Source organism: Falco biarmicus, chromosome 4, assembly GCF_023638135.1.
Source record: "Falco biarmicus isolate bFalBia1 chromosome 4, bFalBia1.pri, whole genome shotgun sequence".
In the NCBI taxonomy this organism is placed as follows: domain Eukaryota; kingdom Metazoa; phylum Chordata; class Aves; order Falconiformes; family Falconidae; genus Falco; species Falco biarmicus.
The window spans coordinates 104,983,285-104,994,323 of record NC_079291.1 but is presented as its reverse complement, the minus strand read 5'-3'; the positions used below and the strand labels follow the sequence as shown (position 1 = coordinate 104,994,323).

At 55.8% G+C, this 11,039-nt stretch overlaps 2 protein-coding genes across 4 annotated transcripts in view; both read left to right on the top strand.

The window, feature by feature from the left end:
• The first annotated feature begins 3,237 nt into the window (after positions 1–3,237).
• Positions 3,238–4,248, top strand: LOC130149061 (glutathione peroxidase 1-like). Its single transcript, XM_056338308.1, has 2 exons — positions 3,238–3,492; positions 3,611–4,248. Exons 1-2 carry the CDS (start codon positions 3,253–3,255, stop codon positions 3,974–3,976), a joined length of 606 nt encoding a protein of 201 aa, XP_056194283.1. The 5' UTR covers positions 3,238–3,252; the 3' UTR covers positions 3,977–4,248.
• Positions 4,249–8,677: 4,429 nt separating this feature from the next.
• LOC130148210 (ubiquitin carboxyl-terminal hydrolase 4-like) overlaps positions 8,678–11,039 on the top strand; it is a 32,193-nt gene continuing 29,831 nt past the window's right edge. For all 3 annotated transcript variants that reach the window (XM_056336540.1, XM_056336539.1, XM_056336541.1), the window contains exons 1-3: positions 8,678–8,803; positions 8,948–9,075; positions 9,400–9,530. In XM_056336540.1, the coding sequence (XP_056192515.1) occupies positions 8,685–8,803; positions 8,948–9,075; positions 9,400–9,530 (378 nt within the window). In that variant the 5' untranslated portion in view covers positions 8,678–8,684. The remainder of the gene's footprint in view (positions 8,804–8,947; positions 9,076–9,399; positions 9,531–11,039) is intronic.

Below are 11,039 nucleotides of genomic sequence, written 5' to 3'. Positions count from 1 at the left end.
GCAGTGTTGCTGTAGAAGCATGCAGTGATGCGCAGCATGCCGGTCTACTGTCGTGTGTGTGCTGCTCGCAGTGGTATTTGCGGCAGCTGCTGTTGAGCTGAGAGCCTCTGCCTGCAGGGCTGGGCAGGAGGGAGGTCCAGTTGCTGATGAGAGTCCATGGAAGTGAGCACCTAGCTGTATCCATGTCCTAAAACAATGCCAATGTCACTTTTTTTTTTTTTTTTTTTTTTAAATGGTCCCGATTCCTTTTCCTGCAACAAAGGAGAAAGAGCTCCAGCTGTGGGAGTGCCCTGTACCTCTGGTCCTTGTCCTCCCTCTACAGCCATAAGACTCCCCAGAATGAAGCACCTGGCCAGCCCGGTGGTGGCACCCACCCCACCCTTCCCTCCTTCCTCCCCGGGTGCCTGTTCTCCACCTGCGTGGGGTGACGATGTGGAGCAGAGCAGGACGTTCCTAGCTGCAGCTGCACAGGATTTCATTCTCTGCCCCGCTGACACGCTTACTCACTCCTGCAGTTCCCTTTTTGAGGGTTCTGTTGGGTGGTTTAGGGTGATGGTGCCATTGAGCAAAACCGGGGGTGTTCATTCTGGCAGAGCGCCTGGGTTGCAGTTCTTCATGGTGACGGTTACAGAGCAGCTTTGCAGCTGCTCTTCAGGGGTTTTGAGTAAGGTCTACATGTTCCTGAGACACAGCTTGTGACAACCCACAGCTGTTGATGCACCTCCACCCAGAAGTCAGTAATTTAGCATCCCGGTTTTAATTTAAGCTCTTGTTAAGCTGCAGCACCACCTCCCCACCTCTTCCGTCTTCTCCACCAGCTGGCGTTATGTTTCCGCGCCTGGCCTGCCTTTCTCCAAGTTCAGACACATTAAGTTAGTGTCTCCCATTTACAACCAGAAGCTCCAGCTCCCTCTCCTTGCCCCTCGCACCGCTGGCGTCAGAGCAGAAGCCTGCTCAGGAGCACGTGGTTGTGAAGTTATCAGTTCTTTCCTCAGCCTTCCTGCCTTCAGAGGCTGGCAGCCTGGCTCCCTTTGGGTTCCTGTCACATCTGTCACCTCTGGAAGCCACCTTTGTTGTGGATGAAACGGCTGAGGACACAGATGGCCAGGCCAGACCTGGGAAATGGGCGCTCAGCGCTGACGGAAAGTGACCAGCCAGGCAAGGAGGTGTGAAGGAGCAGGAGAAAAGCCGGGAGCCAAGCGCCAGCCCCCCGTCCAGGGGAGGGAGTTTGGTTCCAGGAGCGCAGAGAAGATGTAAGCAGGAGGCTGGATGGTATGGCCTCGTGGCCTTTGTGATTACTCACTGCTGTTGCTGTTAAACAGCAATCTGACTTTGCAGGACAACTGTCACTTGTCACACAACTTAAAAGGGGTCCCTTGAGCCCATCTAGTCCCTCAGGAGCTCCTGGCGCTCCTCCGGATCCACGTTCAGCAGAACGTGTCCAGGCACGGGGCGTAGCTCTGAGCCAGCGAAGTTGTTCGGCTCACTCGGTTTCCTGAGAACTCGCTCACTGTGGAAGGGAAAGCTCAAACCTGCGCTTGTCTGAGGAGGTCGGGGCCCCAGAACCAAACTCCCTGCTTCAGATGAAATCCCCAGGTCCAGCCAGAGGACTGAAGATGCCAGTCTGGGCAAGCGTCAAAAGCGGCAGCAGAGCAATGCCTCTGCGGCACTGCCACAGGGGTCACCCTGAGGAGAAATTCCTCTTCTTCAAGCCACCGTGGCTCACTGTGCCCAAGGGGCGGGTGAGGAGTCTGCGTGAACTGTAACCACCGATTTACTCAAGAGCAAAGACATGTCACGTGCCTCTGCTCCTCCCCACAGCTGTTTCCCTGCCGCTCTGATCTCTCCCGGGACACTTGTCATGGCTCCTGCTATCAGTCCTGCAACATGGTGCAAAAACTGTCAGCCCCCCAAGATGCAGGCTAATCAGGTGAGTCCCCAGAACTCACCACAGCCAGGAACTATTCCGGTTCCCAGTTGTGGGGACAGGTGCCAAGAGTGGCCCAAAGCAAAATCCCTGGATCCCGCGGTCACCTGGGCAGCCAGGCCAGAGATGCAGCATTTCGCAGTGCCCTGTTAGTGACGGCTGGCACTTGGGGATGTCCCCACTGCCAAGCATCAAGGAGAACGCAGAGCATCCCCCTGCGCTCAGGGGCCCAGGCTGCCTTGGCCGGGGGCCAGGGCTGATAAGCAGCTGTCTGACCTTGGGGCTGTCAGGAATGGAGCTCACTTGGTGCAAATGCTGGCTGGAGCCTTGGCAGGGGCTCCCTGCTTCCCTGTGGGAGCCGTGCTGGAGCCGAGGCCCTTGCTCTCGGTCCCTGAGCTGTGCTGCCCCGCGGTCCCTGCGGACATCACCCTGGACTTAAGTGCCTCTCCCATGCTCCGGAGGAGGGCCATGTCCCAGCACAAGGACCCGGGGGGGAGCAGCTGGGCCAGCTTGCGTGGCGTGGGCGCGGGCAACAGTCAGCGTAGTTCACTGGGGGCTGCCTCGAATCCACCAGAAAACAGGCAGTTGTGTGGTGTGCATTGAGAACTTCCAGAGCAGAAGCAGTAAGGCAAGAACTGGAAAAGCCAGGGATGGGGAAAAGCAACCGCTGAAGTAAAGGGGAGGCTTTGCCTGCCTCGAAGGGGTGGGAGAATGATGAAAGGGGGTTGAAGAAGGGAATTTCTGGCCCCTCTCAGACCCCTCGTGCTCCTCCTGCTGGCACACAGCCCGAGGGTGTTTCTCCCCCAAGCTGCTCGCCTTGGCAGCCCTGCCCCGGGAAGCTGCTGCGGCCCCCGGTGCTGCGGCCCCGTCCTCGGGGGCTCCCGCTCCCGTGAGGGTTTGAACTCCGGGGACCACCTTGCGTCGTGCTGATTCCCCGCAGCGTTCCGGGCCGTGGCCGGCGCTCCCGTGCGCGTTACCCGCGGAGCTGCAAACCCCCCGGCTCCGAGCCTTCGACTCACCAGAAAAGGCCCAGCCCCCCGGGGAGCTGCGGGGCAGCGGGGGCGCAGCGGGGGACCGGCCGGGGAGCTGCGGGCTCGTAGGTCTGCGCGCACCGCCGGGCGGGGCGGGGCCGGGCGGGAGCGGGCGGGGCGGGGCGGGGCGGGGCCGGGCGGGAGCGGGCGGGGCCGGGCGGGGCGGGAGCGGGCGGGGCCGGGCGGGGCCGGGCGGGAGCGGGCGGGGCCGGGCGGCAGCGGGCGGGGCGGGGCCGGGCGGCAGCGGGCGGGGCGGGGCCGGGCGCGAGCGGGCCCCGCGCGGCACTGTTGGCCATGGCGGCGGCGGCAGCGGCGGCGGCGGCGGGGCTGGCGGGGCTGGCGGCGCGGCCGCTGGGCGCGGCGGAGCCGCTGGCGCTGGGCTCGCTGCGGGGCAAGGTGCTGCTGGTGGCCAATGTGGCGTCGCTCTGAGGCACCACCACCCGCGACTTCCTGCAGCTCAACGAGCTGCAGCGGCGCTACGGGCCACGCGGGCTGCAGGTCCTCGGCTTCCCCTGCAACCAGTTCGGACACCAGGTAGGGGCCGGGGGCGGGGGGCGGGGCGGGGGGAGCCCCCGGCGGGCTTGGGGGAGCCCCCTGGCCCGGCTGGGCTCTGACGGCCTCGCCGGGGGCGGTGTCGTGTTTGTTTCTCCAGGAGAATGCTAAGAACGAGGAGATCCTGCTCTCGCTGGAGCACGTACGTCCCGGCAACGGCTACAAGCCCAATTTCATCATGTTCGAGAAGTGCGAGGTGAACGGGAAGGACGCGCACCCCCTCTTCACCTTCCTGAAAGAGGCGCTGCCCTTCCCGCACGATGACCCCTCCTCGCTGATGACCAACCCGCAGTACATCATCTGGTCCCCCGTCTGCCGCAACGACATCTCCTGGAACTTCGAGAAGTTCCTCATCGGCCCCGACGGCGTGCCCTTCAAACGCTACAGCCGGCATTTCGAAACCATCAAGATCCAGGATGATATTGAATTGCTTCTGCAGAAGGTTCCCAAGAATGTTCTGGAATAAAGCAGAGTGCCACAGCGTTCGCCAGCTGGCCCCCTTGCTTCCTACCTTGTGCGCCCGCCTGTTCCCCTCGCAGGGGGCTGCTGCTCAGGCAGAAATCCCGATGTCTTGTGCAGGTTTTGCTTGTGATGGTGCGTCTTCCAAATTCTCGAAGTGTACTTGATGTTTTCAAAAGCTGCACGAGAATGTTTGGGAAACTATGCCGAGGAAAGCAGCCATGAGTCTCAGTAGCTTCCTGTGATTTTCTGAACAAAAATAAATGCTACTTTCTTTAAGGCTGTGGCTTGATAAATCTGGGCGACTTGGGTCAGCTCACGTGGGTGCTCACAGGGTGAACTCAAACCACTCGAGTGTGATGTCACGGTCAGGCTGAAATCTGAGTGCAAACCTAGGGCAGCGTGATGGGCGAGCAGCGCTCGCAAGCCCTGCAAACTGAGCCAGGGCCACATCTCACCTCGCACCTAACAAGCTTGGCCGGGTGGGAGGGTGGCACGCAGGGAGCACCTTGCCAAACTGCCCACTGGACCTTGCTCGGGGCTCGCCCGCAGAGGAAGGACACAGCACGCAGCCAAGGGGTGATTTTGCATGGGCTGCTGAACCCGCAGCTAGGCTACCCCCAGCACGCTGTGACAGGGTAACGGGTGTCTCAGGCAGGTGGATGCGGCTGTGCTGGCAGAGGGCTTGGGGAAGAAGAGCCCACCGGCCAAGGCCCACCTTGTTACCTGGCCTCCCTCAGTAGATGCCCAGGGGAGGCTGAGAACCAGAGCAGCACCCACCGTCCCTCCCCTTGTCCCAGAACCACTGCCCCCTTGCTGGCTTAGCTGTCTCCTGGCTCTATCCCGTCTCGCATCGGTGGTAGCCACAGATCTCTACATACTTGCCCAGTCCTACGTGAAGCCCGTATTGCCTTCATGCACCCCCAACACCTTGCAGCACAGGGAATCGCAACAAGAACCAGTTCTTTCACTTTCCTGGTCAACCTATTTGACCGCTTCTCCCACTGGAACCGTGCCCTGCCTCACAGCATCCTTGTTGCCCTTTGGGCACAGGAATCGCATGTGGCGCTCCAGGTGCGGGTGTGCCAGGATTCAGGCAATATTTTCTTTCTACTCCTTCCCTATCACTTTTTTGACTCCTGCCAACCATAAAGCTGACAGGTATTTCATGGAATTGTTAGAATAATCCTGATGCATTGTTCCTGTGTGGCAACGCTGGGTTTACAGCCTGCTGCTGAACAGCTGGAATTAGGATAGGTTTCCCCTGAGAAACTGTGAGCCTGTGCCAAATTTCATATGCCCTCCTTTTGCCCAGTGGCTCAGGTCCTTCTGCAGGTAAATTTTCACCCCCTGAATAGCTCTGTGAGCACGTTTTCATGACCAGCCACTGTGCACAAGGCCTTGTAGCACTGAGCATAAACTTGGTGCTGGACTGAGGAGCACTAACAGAAACCTGGGCTTTCAAAGAGAAGGCATAACACTTTCAAGCACTAGTGCGCCGTTTTCATCATTACAAACACTTGGGATTTGAGGGTTTGGGGTTTTTTTCCTGTTCACAGCTTCTCACCTCACCGGTTCGCTGGTTGCTTTGTCACTGTACCTAGACTCAAGGCCTCCTCCGGGCTGAGGAGAGACACGGGGGCAAAACCTACCGCCAGCTCTACCTTGCTTGCTGCTGACCTTGAGTCATCCGGCTTTGAACTCAGATTGCACAATCCTCACCGGGCTATTTCTTAACTTCCATAACAGCTTTGTGGAAAAACCAGGATGTTTTCAGTAGCTATTTTGGCTCTGGAGCAGAAGCTGCTTGATTTGGGGGGTTATTTTTTCAGTTAAATCTACTTCCCTCATTGATGCAGGACATATTTTGAAGTATGTGGAGAAGACCGAGGATCATGGGCAGCAGGAACTCCCTGCATTGAAAAATCTTTCTCGACAATGAGCCTGCAGCACTTCCTCAATCCTGACTCACCAAACTCGAGCCGTATGAGCTCCCAGGACCTCCTTTGCTTTGCCGGTTCCTTATCAGCCTGTGGCCCCTGCTGAGCCCCACTGCTCCCCTAACACCTGCTGCTGTTCCAACAGCAGCCCTGCCAACAAGGGTCTCTCGCCGAGCCTGCCCGTCACAGAGGCGTCTTACACCCGGCTTATTCAGCGCTAATGGCCGAGGGATTTATTTACCTTCCGGCTGCTGGGACTGCGCTAGCAGAAAAACAAAACAGCAGCTCTAGAACAGATACAGCCACGCCAGCAGAAGTACAGTGACGTGATTCCTGGACGAAGATTAGCCATGTCAGCAGGAAAATGAATGATCCCAGTGTAAGCATACCTGCAGGAACTCTGCAGTGTAGATAAAAGCCTCCCAGCCTTGTTATTCCCAGTCTTGTTTCAGCGTTCCCCAGAGCAGCTGGCTTCTGGGGCAAAGCAGGCTGTGGTGCGAAGGGCAGCCTGTGGGCTGGAAACCTCCGGCAGCAACACCTGTGGAAGAGCACAGCCCCCCCCCCCCCCCCCCCCCAGGCTCTGGCACCCAAATGTTTTTTGGTTGTGACCAGTGGGGATGAAGATGTTTCACTTCTGTAATGTAGTAGCTCTATGGGGAGGGTAGACTCGAAGAATCCCAGGCGATTCCTCAGGGATTATAAAATGGCCCAGTTCTGTTTCTGTAATTTCAGAGAGAAACAGACTGATTCAGTAGGAAACCTTTTAATAAATACGATTACTTCAGCAGACTTGGATATTTCCGTGGCTTGAGGATGCTGTCCTTTCAACGTCTCGTGTCTGTCACATCTACACTCCCACACTTATTTTTTTCTACATGTACACTTCTATTGCAAACAGCTTGTCCCTCTGTTAGCATTCACCCTGCTTTTCTGTTCTACGTATCAGAGTCCCATAGACCCCTCGCTTTCCAGGGAACGTTTGTTCCTCCCCTTCTCCCCTCCCAGTGATATTCTCCCCACCTTAGCTGCTGATAGTTGCCATCAACTTCTTAAATCTTTAAACAAGTCCAGGTATATGAAGCTGCAAAGAAAAGTATCCTTCCCACTGTCTCCCTCTCCCAGGTTTCCCTAGCGTTCTGCCCACCAAATCCCAGCGCATCTCCTAAAATCATGGTAGGTGAGATGGGGTGTTCAGTAGCGTCTAGTCAGTGGAAATGTCATAAACTCTTTTGTACTCAGCCTGTTAAACGTTCTTTCAGCTATTTCAAATCCCTTTCTCCTCCTACTGAGCTTTCTTGCACCCACTAAATTTTGAGATAGCTTTTAGCCACCAGGTTTGATCTTTGCCATCGTAAGGCAGGTAGGAAACACCTGCCTTCAACTGGGTGGCACTGGAAAGGGCTTCATTCCTGTTGGTGCCGCTCTCTCAGCGAGCAGCCATCAGGTTCAGTTAAGAGACAAGGGCAGGAAGCTGAACGGCAGAACGCGTTTGAAGAGACAGGAGAAGATAGACACCCCTACCTTACGGTGAAACTGTAATGCCATTTCCTAGTACTGAATCAGAAAGCTTTCAATGAGACCATTTTGATTGTTTACCACACTATTAGGAAGAGGCAATTCATTAGCAGAGCAAAGTCAGCTACGTAAGCATTATCACATAATAGCTGACTCATTTTAAACACACACCCAGTCTTGCCAAAACAGGGTGTGTTAGTTTCTTGAAGCCTGAAGGCGCCCTGCCTTTTGAAAAAGGAGCAGGTAACAGGCCTCAACTCCTGCTGGAAGGAAAAAACGGTCTTCTTTTTCAGCATTAACTGGATGGACTTGCCCTGCTGTCAAGAAAAAAAAAAAAAAAGCCTTTAGCGTTTTACCCTGGATTACTGCAGCACTGCCAGGCCTGGCTGGCAAGAGGTAGGCCCCATCTACCCACCACACTGCTGCAAAGGGGCTGCCGAGAGAGTGCTCCCCTGCAGTCATGGCCCTAGCACATCACCCCCTGCCTTTTTTCCATGAGGTAAATGCATTTTTTGGTGTTATCAGTTTAAAGCAGGTTAAGTTTCTGAATCCTTCCCAATTTTCCTATTTCTCAAGGGCACGCTCCCTAAACAGCACGGGATACGCTTGCTACTCGAGACAAACGCCTGAACTACTTCTTGAGAGGCTCTTTCCAGACACACTCTCAAAACTGCGTGCTCCCCAGCGGGTCACTCAGCCCCATTTCCCTGTCTATTCCCACAACGATTTGGAGCCCCCCTCCCTAGCCAAAGCCAAGCAGAGGGCTCCACACATCCGCTACGCGAGAAAACAGCCTGGGGCGCTGGAACCACACAGCCCACAGGAAGCATTTCTGCCCCCTGCTGTGAAAGCCGCCCCCCTCGGAAACGGAGCCACCTCGGGGACGAGGCCTCCCGCACCCCCCGGCCTCCAGCTGTGCGCCGAGGCCGCCCCGCACCCCCTCACGCTCCCAGCCCCGGCTGCTCTCCACGCTGGAGGCCCAAGGGAGGGGGGTGCCCACACTGCCCGCCCCCCAGCGCGGCAGATACCGCCTGCCCCGGCAGCTGTAGGGCCGGGCCGGGGCTGCGCGGCCCCGTGGGACGCGCCCACACAAGATGGCGGACGCCACCACAGCGCGCGCGCCGCCCGCCTCACCCCTGCGCGCGGCCCCGCCCATGCCGTCAGAGGGCGCGCGGGCGGGGCGGGGCGAGCGCGGCGGGGCAGCCAGCGCGCATGCGCACGCGGGCCGACATCCGCCCGCGACGGGGCTCGCGCACCGACATGGCGGCGGCGGCGGCGGGCGGCGGCGACGGCTGCGACTGCGCGTGGCCGGACCTGACGGTGCAGCGGGCCGAGCTGCGGCCGCTGCTGGCTACGGCCCTCCGGCCGGGGGAATCCTGGTGAGCCCGGCCGCACGGCCCTCCCTCCCCTCCCCGCCCCTTCCCCCCCCCCCCGCCTTCCCCCGCGGGCGGCAGGGCCTGCCGGAGCGGGCTGGGCCGCGCCACCGCTGAGGGGGCCGGGCCGCCTGGTGTCGTGTGTTGCAGGTACCTGGTGGACAGCCGGTGGTTCAGGCGGTGGAAGAAGTACGTGGGCTTCGACAGCTGGGACATGTCCGGTGTGGGCGATCCCAGATTCTTCCCCGGGCCTATCGACAATTCGGGTCTCTTCAGCGGTGAGTGCTGCCCGGCGGCGCTGGGCCGCGGGGGAGCAGGGCCTGGGCCCTGGGCCCCGGGGTCTGGGAGCTCGGCCGCAGGCCAGGCTTGGGCAGGTAACTCCCATGTGCAGTCGCCTCATCGTGCAGCTTTCGCTTTTGAAGCCGTGTCTTCTGGGAAGCTGCAAGCAGCCATCCCGGCTTTGTGAGTGAGGAGACTGGTGCGGTTTCTGCCTGCCCGTGGGAGTGTTGGCAGTTCTTAGCGTCATGGCACTGTGCGTATAGCCCTTGAGAAGAAAGGGTTCTGTTTGATGCCGCGCTTTCTTACATCTGTCTCCCTTTTAGATCCAGAAACGCAGAGTTTAAGAGAACACCTCATTGATGAGCTAGATTACGTATTGGTTCCTACTGAAGCCTGGAATAAACTAGTAGCATGGTATGGTTGCGTAGATGGACAGCAGCCTATTGTGAGGAAAGTAAGTATGGGTGAACCAGCTTCTCATCACCTTGGTTTCATTATCTGATCTCTACCAAACTTAGACAAAATTTATTTTGCTGCATGTCAGTTAAGACAGGATCCTCAGAAGATCCTTGGAGATAATAACGTGAGGTCTTTCTGCCTTGTTGTCTGAAGGAATGACCTTCCAGTATTAGAGTAAAAATGCCCGAATCTTCAGTGATGCTCAGCTGATGGGCTCTATAGGGTGAGAACCATGAACTTTGTTAACTTTTTGCATTATGATTATGCTCTTGTGTTGCATGGAATAGCTAGTGTGTTGGCTTAGGGATGCCTACAGATGGCATCTGGTTGAGGGACTTCAGATGGCTTAGGGGCTTCCTCTGGAGTTTAAGGTTGTTCTTGTTTTGTTCTTCAAAATTCTGGGATTCTAAAATCGTTACAAGAGGCATATGTATGGTTTTGTTCTGTAAGTCTGACTTTTGTTTGGTTAAATGCTGTCATGAATGCATTCTGAGTATATAACCTTTTGAGAAGGTGACATCTGCGAGTTGCTTTTTTGGAAATCTATCAGGCACTTGTTTATGGGTAAAAGTTTTTTTGTTTTTATTTTAGTCTTAGGTTTTTGCACTGACTAAATTGAGAAGTGCCGGTCTGTAGTGTTCATAAAGACTAATCGCTACCCCAAGCAGATAGCGTTCATAGAATTTGCATAATTAATACTGATTAAGTAGCATTATGTTACAGTAAGGGTTACTTAAAGGTGTGCAAGGCTCAAGAAAGTGTGGCATCAGAGTAATAAAAGGAAGTCGGAACCTTCTCTTGCAGGCCCGCTTGTGCTGATCAGTGGTACTGAAATGTTGTCATTGTCTGGCTAGGAATTCTATGTAATGAGAAATGATGATATCTTCAGAAAATGTAAATGATCCCAGGTTCACCCTGTGTCCCCACGTTTGCTCTGCTGAGTAGGCAGAACTTCCGTGTAAACCAGAAGTGGGGGGGGAAATGGAAAAGAGTTACAGCTATAAAGGAGACGTGGTTTTAGTAGGAACAGATGATTTCTTGAGCAACAGAAAATCTATACTGAGAAGGAAAACTAGAACTATTACTAAGCAGTGCCCTTGTGAGTGAGGAAGGCTTTATTCGTGAACTGGCTAACCACTTTCGCAAAGCCTGGCATGTTATTAGACACTGCCTTTTCTGAAAGATTTGGGAGTGGGACAAGAAGTTTGGAAGCTATAGGGGAAACACTTGAGTGGAAGGCTTACTTGTATGAGCCTCCTTTCATTGGCATATCAGATACCACTGTTCAACACTGTAATTATTGAGGGCTAGAGCTTAGAGCTAGTGTTGCATTATGGATGTAAGATGTCAGGTTATTGTGGTGCAGTTAAGAGTAAAGTTTTAAGGTTTTGAATTGCTATGAGTGTTCAGTCTCTGTTTATTGCTTGTTTATTATTTGAAGTGGATTTTTATATTAAGAAAAATGTTCAAATACAGCAGAATAGTACGTTTGTGGGATGCTACA